Consider the following 14,049-nt stretch of genomic DNA (forward strand, 5'->3'; position numbering starts at 1 on the left):
GCACATATTGTATTGTGTAAACAGTATTATTTGGTGAAATGTGACATAAAATAGACCAATGTGTAGCAATGTTATCCCACCAGTAGCAGTTTAATGTAAATTGTGAAATGTGAATTGTGAATTTGTGATTATTGAGAATGAGATATATGAGTGAATTTAAAGAGAAAAGAAGTGAATACGATTCTGTGAATAAATCAGACAGACTACAGCCTGCTTTGAACAACGTGAATCTAATGTCTCTTGTCTGAATATCTTCCCTGTATAAAACAGGACATATCTTCTGCAAACGGGTACTCATTCCTGAGGCCTGTAACACTATTGTTATTGTGGATAGTGAGTGTGTGTGTATTATCGTTATTGTGGGTAGTGTGGGTGTGTGTGCTATCGTTATTGTGGAGTGTGTGTGTGTGTGTGTGTGTGTGTGTGCAGACATATGGTCAGTAGGCTGACTCAAGTTCATCCAACAGCTAGCTGGTTCACGGTGTTGCCAGGGCTTTGTCACGACTCTGACATTTCACTGGACCACCAATTGTCACACGAATAATTAAGATTAGCGATTTACTGTCTTTGGCAGTGAAAAAAAAACACGGGGAACAATACAATGGAAACAAGTTGAATAATGCTTTTGTACAGTAATAACAGACGGTGAGGGGGGGCAACAGACAGTGGTGTAAAGTAACTAAGTACATTTACTCAAGTACTGTACTTAAGTACAATTTTGAGGTGTTACATTAAGCGCTTCAGCCCTATATACATGTCGGCCATTTGAAAATAGCAGATCTACAAGCTCCCAATGCGTCGCGATGCGACGCATTGGGAGCTTGTAGATCGGCTATTTTCAAAAGACTTTTATACATTTGAAAACTCGAAATGGGACATTCTGCATAATGAGTACTTTTACCTTTGGTACTTGGCAAGTACATTTCGATGACAATACTTTTGTACTTTTACCCAAGTACATTTTGAATTGCGGACTTTCACTAGTAACAGAGTATTTCTATATTGTAGTATTGATACTTTTACTTAAGTACCAGTGTGTGTGTGTGTGTGTGTGCGTGCGCGTGTCTCTCTCCTAGGCTGACATCTGGTCCCTGGGCATAACGGCCATAGAGCTGGCTAAAGGCGAGCCTCCCAACTCCGACATGCATCCCATGAGGGTCCTGTTCCACATCCCCAAGTCCAGCCCCCCCACCCTGACGGGGGACTTCTCCAAGAGCTTCAAAGAGTTCACGGAAACCTGCCTGAACAAGGACCCTGCGTTCGTAAGTCAACATGAAACGCACGCGCGCACGCACGCACACGCACACGCACACACACACACACCACAAACAGAGAGAGAAAAGAAGTAGGAAAGCGATTGAGAGAGGGGAGTTGGAGAAAGAGAAAGTGTGATGTTGAGAGAGAGAGAGAGAGAGTTTGTAGACTGTTAAGTTCAACAGGATGTTACACACACACACGGTTCCTTCTTTGAAATATCTCCATCTGTTGTCGCCCCCTGGCGGTGAAATGTAATATCACGTAAAGAACCTTGCCTGTGTATCATTGAGACTCTGTTTTCTTTTCTTCTTTTTTTTTTAGCTTTTTAACCCCTTTTTTTCTCCCCAATTTAGTCGTTAAGCCAATTATTTCCACACGCGTTTGTCCGTGCTTCTGCCGTTCTCGGCCGATACCGACGACAAGCCTCTCCTCTACTTGCGTACACACACATTTCTGTCACTGCCGTCGTACCCTACTGACTCACCTGTCAGTGAGGAGCCCCCACCGAGAGGACGTAGAACATATCCGTCCTACTCATCCCGCCCGACTGTCTCCGCTGACAGGTGCCGCCCCCCCCCCCCCCCCCCCCCCCAGCCCGTATAGAGTGACAAAAAAGACCCCCAAAAAAGGAATGAATTTGTCTCCCATAGGAGAAATAGGAGACAATGGGCCCCATCCTTACCCCTTATGCCTAAAAAATGTTAAATAGTTCAAATAGCTACTAAATAACTACAAGCTCATAACTAGCTAAATGTCGATTTACAGTAGATCGGCTATTTTCACTATTTTAAAATGTTTTTCAAAATAGTAAAACAAAATCCTAAAAAGCTGAGGCATAAGAAGAAAGGCTATACAAAAAAAACACAGAACAATATACAAAAAGACAGAGTATGAAGTGACACATACACTAAACATGGGAGGTAGTCATCTATAGCAGTGGTTTTCAACCAGTGGTCCGGGGACCACCAGTGGTCCTTGAGGGAGTTCCAGGGGGTCCCCAGCTAAATGATGGATAGGAACCAAATGGACCCTAATGGGTCTGTAACTCTGAGAGTGTACAAATGGAACCAAATGGACCCGTTAGGGTCCATTTGGTTCCATTTGTACACTCTCAGAGTTAAATTAACATTGATTTTATAATATAAATTGGGGTCCCAGAGATAGAAATGCGGGTAGAAATGGGGGTCCGTAGCCTAATGCATGTTAAACTGGGGGTCCTTGACATTAAAATGGTTGAGAATCACTGCTAGAGCCGTAAAAATCGTCTCTTATTGGCATATCTTTTCAAATGGGGTCCCTGGGCTAATGTGTGTCAATTTGGGGGTCCTTGACGCAAAAAAGGTTGAAAACCACTGATCTATAGTGTTTGCCTTCAACAGGCATGCCTCTCTGTCCATAGTCACTGTGCAACAACGTGTGCGAATACGTGTGCATTGTGCAGATAACAATACCTATACAATACTAACAATTAAACCAAGGGCCACTTACTCGGGTGGTGGGCGCGTTTCGTCTCGGTTGCCTTCGTCAGGGCAGTCACTGTGTGTCCGCCGGTAGCTAAACAATGCTATACAATATGTCACACAATTCAATACAAATACAAAAAAAAACTATGGCAATACTATACATCCAATGTAACATCTTCCTTTCCGCTCATCTGTCCATGTCCACCGTTAACCCATTAAGACCTGTAGTCCAGGGGCCAACACTGATATTTTCACAAATTGGTACCACCTAAGGTGACCGTAAAGTTTTTGTATTTTTGTCTTCCTACATGTCTCTAGTTTATATTTTGGTATGATAACCCTTCCAATCTTGTAGCTTAATGGCAGTTATCACTACCTACCGGCTAATGTATCCGGTAGGAGACACAAAGTAGAATCTTTGTGTCTCCTACCGGAAATACACCCGGGCATCAAATTATTGCGACAGAAAACAAAATATATCCATGTATTCAAGGCTTCATGGGGTGTGCAATTGATAACTTCTCAGATTTTTGGTGTTTGCAAAAAGACTGCTTTCCATAAGCTTGTAAAAGTTGACCCTCCTTCGGTCTAGGGTGGTCATAGCTGAATGGGTAGAGAGTCCCCCTGGGAAACTTAAAGGAGGAGTTCACCCAAAAAAAATATTTTCTATCAATTGCACACCTCATGAAGCCTTGAATACATGGATATATTTTGTTTTTTGTCGCAATAATTTGATGCCCGGGTGTATTTCCGGTAGGAGACACAAATATTCTACTTTGTGTCTCCTACCGGATACATTAGCCGGTAGGTAGTGATAACTGCCATTAAGCTACAAGATTGGAAGGGTTATCATACCAAAATATAAACTAGAGACATGTAGGAAGACAAAAATACAAAAACTTTACGGTCACCTTAGGTGGTACCAAAATATGGCCTGGCCCCTGGACTACTGAGGCCGTTTCTATATCAGTGGTTCTCAAACCTTTTCATGTCAAGGACCACCCAAAATTATATGTATTTGGCCGCTGACCCCCGTCTCAAAATATGTTGTTCCAGGGACCCCCCAGAAGCAAAGATTTGAGTTAAAAATGTAAGCTTTAAAAGAATATAAATGTTAATTTGCACACATTTTCTCCATTTTTCAAAAATAGGAGATTGTAGATCTGCTATTTTTGAATAGCCAAAGTGTAAATTAATGTGTTTTTTTAAGCTCAAATCAAAAAGTGACACAGACGCGTTCCAGGTCTTAACTCTCTGGCTGCCAAGAACGAGTTATAAAAAAATATTTTGTTTTTTTTCAAATGTTCAGAACCGAAAATATCATGATCCGAAGATTTGCTGCTCCATTCACTTCTTGTTTAACTTATTCCTGAAAAAGGCTGTATCTCGGCTCCTGAGCACTTTTTTTTTACCAAAAAAAAAAAAGAAATCGCTGGAAGTGGGCAAACGCGGCCAGAAATAAGTCTGGCAGTGAGAGAGTTAATGGGTTCATGAATCAAATACTGTGAGATTAAGTAAGTGTGCGTGTGTGTGTGTGTGTGTGTGTGTGTGTGTGTGTGTGCGTGCGCGTCTCCTTACAGAGGCCCACAGCTAAAGAGCTGCTGAAACACAAGTTCATCGTTAAGCACTGTAAGAAGACGTCGTACCTCAGCGAGCTGATCGACCGGTACAGACGCTGGAAAGACGAGGGACACAGCGACAGCAGCTCAGACGATTCCGACAGGTACCCCCGTTGTGTGTTTTTAAATGCATAATGTATGACGGGAATGTGTGTGTGTGTTTTTAAATGCATAATGCAGTGGTTCTCAAAACCTTTTTCATTTCAATGACCGGGAGCACAAACCTTTTGGGTCCGTGACGTTTGGTTGACCCGAACATTTTTTTTTTGCTCCCGTACCGTGCAGGTGTGTAATCGATAGAAAAAGGTAATTTTGGGGGGTGAACTATCCCTTTAAAGTTTACTTTCCGTTAACACAATGCCTGCCAGAGTTTTTTCAGAACAGTCTGTAGCCTCTGCCAGGGTTTTGCCATGATTTTGGTACCTGTTCGCGTAGCCACAGATTTTTTTCCTCCAGTATGATTGATCCCCAGATGGTTTCTAATCACAGATGAGATTCAGGTGTGGTTTCACAAATGTCAACGAGGTCATTTTGACCTTGTTGACATGTGTTGTTTGATGTTTCAATATAGCTCAAAACCAGTAGTTTTAAACCAAAAAACAAAGTGAATTGTTTGTCCGTTTGAATTTTAACATTGAAGTGAATGGAGCAGCAAATCTTCGAACATTTTTAGCTCCTAATCTGTTCGTAATTCGACAAGGGTTGAAATTATAAAAAAAATCAATCAAAAAAACGTCTTTGGCGGACAACAGCTGATTATTAAAAGACGTATATATACGTCTTTGGCAGGTAATCAGTTAAAGGTAGGGTAAGTGATATTTTTGGTTTAAAGCAAGGTTAAAGCACTATATTCTGATAGTAATCATTACTATAGAGTGTTTGTTCAGTAACAGATGTCTCCCCGTCTCTCCAACTCTTTAATAAACAGAAAATACATTTTCTGGTAGGTGTCAAAATCTCAGCCAATCAGGAGAAAGTACCCATTTTTAAGCTTTATTTTTTATAGTGTTCCAGTTCCAATTTTGCCTGCTCATTTCTTAGTGTCATCACTTCCAATTTCACTTGTTTAATCTGTATCCTGATTGAGTTCTCTGTCCTGATTGGATAAAATTGGAAATGAAACTGAAACGAAAATGCATTTTCTGTTTTATAAAGAGCTGGAGAGACATGGAGACTCCTTATATGGACAGGACACTCTATAGTAACAAGCACTATCAGAACATAGACCCATTTTGCAATTACTTGAATAATTGCAAATCACTTACCCTACCTTTAAACTCCTGGCTGAGTGCTGATGCTCTTTTTCAGCCTCGCATTGAGTTGAACAATGGATCACGCACCACGTCTGTTTGGGTTGGCCTATCACTAAAGTGTGTGTGTGTGTGTGTGTGTGTGTGTGTGTGTGTGTGTGTGTGTGTGTGTGTGTGTGTGTGTGTGTGTGTGTGTGTGTGTGTGTGTGTGTGTGTGTGTGTGTGTGTCAGTGAGTCCAGTAACAAGGAGAACAGTCAGTCTCCGGAGTGGTCCTTCACTACGGTCCGAAAGAAGAAACCCGATGGAAGGAAGGTCCTCAATGGAACGGTCAGTACTGTGTCTGTGTGTGTGTGTGTGGGTACGACTCTGACACGCTTGTAGGGCCGCGACTATCGATTATTTTCCTAGCTATTATTCAATCTTTTACTTTTTCGATTCATCAAATTATGGAGAAGTGAGTTTTCTTAATCCATTAAGACCTGAGGCCGATTAAAAACATGTTTTCTAAATCCTAACGCTTTAAAGAAAATATATATATATTGAAAGATTTGCACAAATGTTCACGATTTTACAAAAATGGCAGATCTACAAGCTCGTAGGGCGGCACTCGGTGCCGCGCTACGAGCTTGTAGATCTGCTATTTTTGAATAGCCTAAAGAAATCTAAAAGTGACACAGATGCGTTCCCGGTCTTAATGGGTTAAAGAAATTTCATGGGAAAATAATACTGTAACAATGAATCGATTAACCACTTAAAGCTGTATTACGTAACTTATGTTAGTGTATAAAATGGTATTTTGCCAATCTGTATGGTAGAGTATATTAATACAATAACTTTTATAATTGGGGTGGTTGTATTTGGTCTCCCTGCTCTTCTATTGAGACATTTATATCCCGTGTCAAAATTCTATTTACCCCCCTGAGCAAGCAGGCTAGGCTATTAGCTCAGTGAAAAATTCAAATAAATTCTGAACTTGCACAGGAGACCCGGGTTCAAATCCGGGATAGAATAGGAATGTTACGTAGTGCATCTTTAAGCGTTATGCTTTCTCGCACGACAGTCATCTACAATCTCACAGCGCATTGCAAGCTTGTAGATCTGTTTTTGACACTTTTTGAAATGTGTTGAAAATGTCAGCCTGCAATGACATGCACAAAATAGGGATTGATTATTAATCTATTTTATTAACACATTGACTGCCTGAATTATTTTCACTGCCTAAAAAAAAGTACTCGGGAGCCGAGATACAACATTTTAAAGTTTTAAGTTAACAAGGAAGTGGATGAGAGTAAAGATCTTCGAAAATTCATATCTCCTTGGTCTTTGGGTCAAATTAAAAAAAAAAAAAGTAAAAAAAAAAAAAATGTTTGAAATTTTTTTGAAAAATATTTTTTTTGCTAAAATCGAGTTAACTCGATCTTGGCTGGCAAGTGATGAAAAGCTAATATCGAGTTAATTCGATCTAGGCAGTCAATGTGTTAAATCATCAATTAATGTTTTTTTTTTGTTTTACTTTATTGATTAAATCGATTGATTGCACCCGTACACGCGTGTTTGCCACATAAAATATACATTTCAATCAAAGCGCTTCTCTTGCTGTCCTCTTGGTTGATCATCAACACACCCCAGCAGGGTCAAGACCAGCTGAGCAAATCTACCAGTCTGACAACCGTCATCTCTCCTGTCTTCACTGAGGTTGACACACACACACACACACACACACACACACACACACACACACACACACACACACACACACACACACACACACACACACACACACACACACCAACCAGCTTCTATTCTGCATGGAACTGCTTCTTCTCAAGATTCTTTTGGCCATTATCTCTGGAACGGAAGGTCCAATCTGCTCAGTTCAAAGCTTGTTGGCTGCGTGACTTTGAGGACATTAAAGGACAACTTTAGTTTTTTACAACCACGGTTTATATTTTAGCTTGTAATTAAAGTAAATAAAAGATGGGTGTTATTTTTTTTTCATTTACTGCTTTCTATAGTTTTAGCAATTTTTGCGATATTTTTTACAGTGTGCGGGGGCATTCTGTCCGGTGGCTAAATATGCCTTTTTTACACAATAAAAAAAGGTCCTGTGGTCTTTGATGGCCAGATGTGAGTTATTGGGGGCTAGAAGAGCTACTGTAAATAATAATAAAGAAAACACCGGGTTATTGTGTAAAAAAATACATATTTAGCCACCGGACAGAATGCCCCTGCCCACTGTAAAAAAGATCACGAAAATTGCTAAAACTATAGAAAGCAGTACAATTTAAAATTTTAACACTCATCTTTTATTTACTTTAATTACAATCTAAAACATAAACCTTGGTTGTAAAAAAACAAAGTTGTCCTTTAAGCACCGAATGACACCTTTTTCAGGGTTTTCAGGTTTTCGGGCCTACAAGTATGGTAATTGTTCAGGCCGGGCCCTGTTCGTGCCGGCCCAGTTAGGTGTCGGGCCTTCATTTTCAGGCCCGTTGAAAACTCTACTATCTATAAGCACAGACCCATTGAGAGCTTTTAGAGAGGCTATTTTCGTGTGCTGCACAACATGATTTAAGCTTTTAGAATCGACCTCGGGTTTAACCCATTAAGACCTGGAACTGTGTCATTTTTAGATTTGAGCTAAAAGGCTTTCTTTTACACTTTGGCTATTCAAAAATAGCAGATATAGAAGCTCATAGCGCGGCACCGAGTGCCGCGCTATGAGCTTGTAGATCTGCTATTTTTGAAAAATCGTGAAAATGTGTGCAAATCCTCTGAATATATATATTTTTAAAGCGAACATTTTTAACTCAAATCTTTGCTTCTGGGGGTCCCTGGAACAAAACATTTTGATGGGGGTCCGCGGCCAAATACATATCATTTTGGGGGTCCTTGACATGAAAAAGATTGAGCACCACTGATATAGAAACATACGTTTTTCAGAATACTGAGATTTAGGAGACATGTAGAATCGGCTTCAGGTCTCAATGGGTTAAATTGGCTAGTAGAGTAGTGCGTACCATTTAAGGCCAATGGTACCCAAGGCTGTTTGCTGCGTGTCCTTCCCCATATCTCTCTCTCGCCACATTTCCTGCCTGTCACCACTGTATAACTGTCAATGAAGGATACAAAGACATATATATCTAAAAGAAAAGAACAGCAGATTGTTGTTTGGGTTCTGTGAAAGAAAGGTGTAAACATCTTTTATCCTCTTCCTGTGTAGTTGAAACAGCAGCACAAGGATCATTCTGAGCAGCGATTGGCCATCGAGGAGTTGGAGCGCAACATCCGATTGGCCGAGGACGTCTGTCCGGGCATCACCGATAGGATGGTCACACACATCCTCGCCAGGTTTCAGAAGTATGTGTCTCTCTCTTCTCTCTCTCTCTCTCTCTTTTGTATTATCTCTTACATTCAAAAATGTAATGCTCTCAATGCGTCAGCAACATGCACAATATCAGCACCCTGACTCTGTTTGACCAGAATGGAATGGAACAGAGCCTTCATTAGTGGTAACACCTGTGAAGGAAGTAAGCAATAGGCCCAATTTCTTTCCAATATGGCTGCTGTGCATAGAGCCTATTGTTCAGGAAACAGCGCTAGCGTGTGTGTCTCTCTCTCTCTCTCTCTCTCTCTCTGATTTCTCTGATCTCTCTCTCTCGTTTAGTCTATTCGAACTCAATGACGGATCCTCCTCTGACTCGCTGCTTTTGTCTTCTCTTCTCTCTCGTCTCGCCTCCCTTTCAGGTTCTCTGAAGACTGAAGAAGGGATGAATGGAGAGAAAGACAGACGGAATGAAAAGAGATAAAAAAAAACAAAGAGAGCGAGAGAGAGAGACTGTGTGTCACAGGTGAAGCCGAAGACTGGTTTGGGGGCGTGGAAGAAAAAAAAGGAGACTTGCTGTGCAATGTCTCCTTGCTGTACACACGCACACACACACACACACACGCACACGCACACACACACGCACACACACACGCACACGCACACGCACACACACGCGCGCACACACACACTACATGTAATATATACACTATGTAATGTTCACTGCTGTTGGGAGTCCCTAGTTCCTCCAAAAAGTCTCAGTAATGCTTTAATAGCCATACTTCGGTGCATGTTAGAATGTAATTAAAGCTGTGTGAACGTACTGTGCGCACACAGACAACATTATCTGCACAAGTACATGTTTAAAACCCTTATTAGAAAAAAGGTGCATCCCGTCGTTTTAAAGCAATAAGGAAAAATAAGTGATGGTGTGCACATGGCGTTGCTGTTGGGTGGAAAGATTGTACGTCCAAAAACGTTATCTTTCAGGGATGTAAAAAAGAACCGTGTAGTTTAGGGGCAATCTCTTGTTAATTATTTTCATTGGTTAACCCCCATTAAGACCGGGAACGCACCACTTAAACCATTATTTTATACTTTGGCTATTCAAAAATAGCAGATCTACAAGCTCATAGCGCGGCACCGAGTGCCGCGCTAAGAGCTTGTAGATCTGCTATTTTTTTAATACTCTTTGAATATATATTTTAAAGCAAACACTTTTTACTAAAATCTTTGCTTCTGGGGATTCTGCAAGTGTCTTCTAAATCCTAAGAGTTTTTTTTTTTTTTTTTACTTTTGTTGCTATAATATCAGTGGTTCTCAAACTTTTTCATGTCAAGGACCACCCAAAATGATATGTATTTGTCCGCGGACCACCCCCATCTCAAATTATGTTGTTCTGGGGACCCCCAGAAGCAAAGATTTGAGTTAAAAATGCATATATATACATTCAAAGATTTGCGCATGTTTCCCCCCAAAAATAGCAGGTCTACAAGCTCATAGCGCAGCACTCGTTCACAATGCACCGCATCACGAGCTTGTAGATCAGCAATTTTTTGCTACTTTCCTACAATTAAGTGTAAATGACAGATGATATTAATTTATGGCGTGGGGGAGATGAAATATGGTGATACAAGGTTTCTGCCCGACAGCGATGCTAGGCTAGCAGACAACATAATTGTCAAATAGTCGAGTTAAGAATTAATTTAGACGTTTGTCAACATGTGCTAAATGGGTTTCACGGGCCTTCTAGTAACACTTAATTGGCACACAAAACTATGCAGTTCTTTTTTTTTTATATCAATTGAATAAGGGACCATACAAGTTTTCTAATCGTAATATTTCTATGGGACCATGCCAAGTTTCCGTTGTGTATGTGTATATAGGTGGGACCATATTTAGAATCTTATAAGATGGAAAATATGAATCATAATAATTGGGGAGTTTGGGTTGTGTTTTTTTTTTTCTCTCCTCTCAACAGCAGTGAAAGTTGTGTCATGACGTGGCCTTCACCTGTATGTAGATAACTATTATTATTATTTTCAGTTCAGTAGCACTTGAGACGTAAAAGCCTAATTTCTACGGCGTAGTACGATTGGCGTCGCTTCCGGAGGAAAATAACAGATTTTCAAACACGACGCGTTAGCGCGAAGCGCCGCCGTCGTTCGTGTGAAGCATAATGCTTTGTTCTCCATGCCAATATTCCACTGGTTTGTTATCAACACGACTGCTTTTGTTTTAGAATGACGGCTCCCTTATTTCTGAAATAGGCTCCATGCACAGCAGCCATATTGGAAGGAAATTGGGCCTCTTCCTTCACAGGTGTTACCAATGATACTAATGAAGGCTCTGTTCCATTTAGTGTAGCACAGTGGTTCTCAAACCTTTTAATTTCAAGGACTCCATAACTCTGAGAGTGTACAAATGGAACCAAATGGCCCTTACGGGTCCATTTGGTTCCATCTGCACACTCTCAGAGTTACACACTTGTAAGGGGCCATTTGGAACCCCCGCAAGGAACCATGAGGGTTCCTGGTCCACACTTTAAGAACCACTGGTGTAGCAGAGTGTTTCCAGTGAGCCAACATGCACAATATCATCAGCCTGACTCTGTTTGACCAGAATGGAACAGAGCCTTCATTAGTATCATTGGTAACACCTGTGAAGGAAGTAAGAAGATGCCCAATTTCTTTCCAATATGGCTGCTGTGCATAGAGCCTATTGCAGCATGGTCATAGGCACAGTAGACATAAGATGAATATTTTCAAATTACAAAGATATTTTGATTAGGGTTGGGAATCCAGAAACATTTTAATCTCAAGCACCCCCATAACTCTGAGAGTGTACAAATGAAACCAATTGGACCCTTACCAGATTTAGAGTCTTATATGGTTCCATTTGTACACTCTCAGAGTTACCTGTTATTGTTACCCGAATCGTTAAGGATCCCAACCCTAAAATGTATCTATTTTTTAACAAAATTTAATTAGGGATGTGGATTCATTTCACAATTACTTTTTCAGGATATGAGTTTTTGTGACCCATTTCAGTAAAGTGTACCCACCTTAAAGGTAAATAAAATATTTTTTTGGTGAAAACATGTTTTTTGTTATAAAGCTCTATATTCTGATAGTCATTCCTATAGTGTTTGTTCAGTAACAGGGATCTCCCTTGTCTCTCCAGCTCTTTGATATACAGAAAATACATTTACAGGTGGGTTACACATTTTCAGCCAATCAGGAGAGTCAGCTTAAATTGTATAGTGTTACAGTTCCAATTGTGTCTGCTCATTTCTCTGTGTCATCACTTCCAATTTCACTTCCTTATCCTTTTTGTTTACCAAAGAGCTGGAGAGACGAGGAGACTCCTGTTACTGAACAAACACTCTATATCAATTAGGAATATAGAGCTTATTTTAATACAAAAATATCACTTGCCCTCCTTATATCGTTTATCTTCACTGTAGCAGCTAAAGCTGTCATGCAACAGTGTTGCTTGCCGAAAATAGCAAGCAACGCGCCTATTAACAAGTGTCACATCGCAATGCGCTGTGATCTTGTAGATGTAGATTTTGGCGAGCAACACCGTTTGTGACTAAATAGAAGTTCAGCTTTAGATGAGAAGATGTAAGACAGAGTTTGGGGTTTAAAAACATGGGTAAATATAATGACGGTCGGATCCATTATAGGTCTACTTGTAGGAACAGAGCTAGCTAGTGTCAAATACTTACATTTTTGGTGCCGTTTATTGATGCTGTAATGGAGGGTAGAATTCCCATGGTTTTTCCTGGTTATGGAATCATTTGGAACATGCCAAACTGTAAGGTTCAGTTCTATTTCACAGGGTTTTTCAACTGCAACTTAAAAGTTAAAATGTGGTGTTAAGCAGCGATTTCGAAACGTTTGAAAAAGAGACGACCAGTTTTTGTTTCTTGTTTGTCTTCAGTGAGCTTTATTTTCCAACAAAAAACGAGATGCTTTTTAATCTTTTCAAAATGACTTAAATGGCGTGTAGTTAAAGTCAAGTTAAAGGTACAGCTCTGGTACAAATGGAATGTTTTCATGGGTTTGTCCTCAAAACTGCAAAAATGACGATTCCTCTGTTCCGTAACCATGGGAACCACGTGACTCCTCCCCTTTGTCGACGCAATAGAAGGGAGCTGTAGTGGATGGTTGTGTTGTTTTGTACCAAAGACACTGTAACATTTGGTCATTGTATGTTTTCATCTTTTTATATATATATATAAATATATATCATAAGGGATACACAAGTGCTTTTTTTGTCAGGGGGAAGTTGTTGTAAAAATGACAGATGTACGATTTTAAATAAATTCTTTTTTTTTAGCGGGATTTAGAGTTTTATGAATAAATATTTAAGATTGATTGAAATAACACAGATGTTTGTTTGTTCCTTCTCGTAGTAAATGTGCTGTGAACGTTGCATACAGTTTATTGTTCTTGTCCTTTGAATCATGGAGTATAGGTTTTGTAGCAAACCAAACTGCTTGAAAACCACGTCGAGAATTCAGTGAGTTATGATTGATTAGCTGAGAGAGAAATTAAGCAGGGACCCCCCACTACATATTGTATAAAATTGTGTTGCAGATGAAACTTTTATCATAGATTTCATGGATAGCTGGATTCATGCTAATATTTAGTCAACTTGACCGTTGGCTCTGTACTTGGTCTGCTCTTTTTCCCTCTACACCGGCTCTCCGAAAATAGCCGATCTACAAGCTCACAACGCCTCGCGGCGCGAGGCGTTGTGAGCTTGTAGATCGGCTATTTTCGGCTATAATGTTCCCCACCACACAAATATTTGGCAGACCCCCTGTAGTAACTCTGAGGACCCCCTTGGGGGTCCCGGACCCCCTGTTGAAGACACCTGATCTATGTATATGTGTTTGTGTGTGTGTGTGTGTGTGTGTGTGTGTGTGTGTGTGTGTCTGTAAAGTAACAGCTCCAGGATGAAGTTGGATAGCTGTCATTGAGATACATTGAAACTGTCAAGCATTCTGCATTTGGATGGAAAATAATCTGGAAATTCACTGAAATGTACAAAGACGCCATGACTGCCTATATAAGCTGTACACTTGGCAAAGGATGGCCAACAATTGGTTACAGAAAATGCAAGG

The 14,049-nt window shown here is 40.4% G+C and overlaps 1 protein-coding gene across 3 annotated transcripts in view; it reads left to right on the forward strand.

Moving 5' to 3' along the window:
• The window catches only part of stk26 (serine/threonine protein kinase 26), a 49,781-nt gene extending 39,731 nt beyond the window's left edge, over positions 1-10,050 (forward strand). The window contains exons 7-12 of one of the 3 annotated variants that reach the window (XM_084043635.1): positions 1,077-1,262; positions 4,301-4,443; positions 5,821-5,917; positions 7,220-7,285; positions 8,814-8,950; positions 9,338-10,050. In XM_084043635.1, the coding sequence (XP_083899761.1) occupies positions 1,077-1,262; positions 4,301-4,443; positions 5,821-5,917; positions 7,220-7,285; positions 8,814-8,950; positions 9,338-9,353 (645 nt within the window). In that variant the 3' untranslated portion in view covers positions 9,354-10,050. The remainder of the gene's footprint in view (positions 1-1,076; positions 1,263-4,300; positions 4,444-5,820; positions 5,918-7,219; positions 7,286-8,813; positions 8,951-9,337) is intronic. The other 2 variants (XM_084043637.1, XM_084043636.1) reach the window with 2 other exon arrangements.
• Positions 10,051-14,049: the final 3,999 nt, after the last annotated feature.

Source organism: Gymnoscopelus microlampas, assembly GCF_963454915.1.
Source record: "Gymnoscopelus microlampas genome assembly, chromosome: 19".
Classification (NCBI taxonomy): domain Eukaryota; kingdom Metazoa; phylum Chordata; class Actinopteri; order Myctophiformes; family Myctophidae; genus Gymnoscopelus; species Gymnoscopelus microlampas.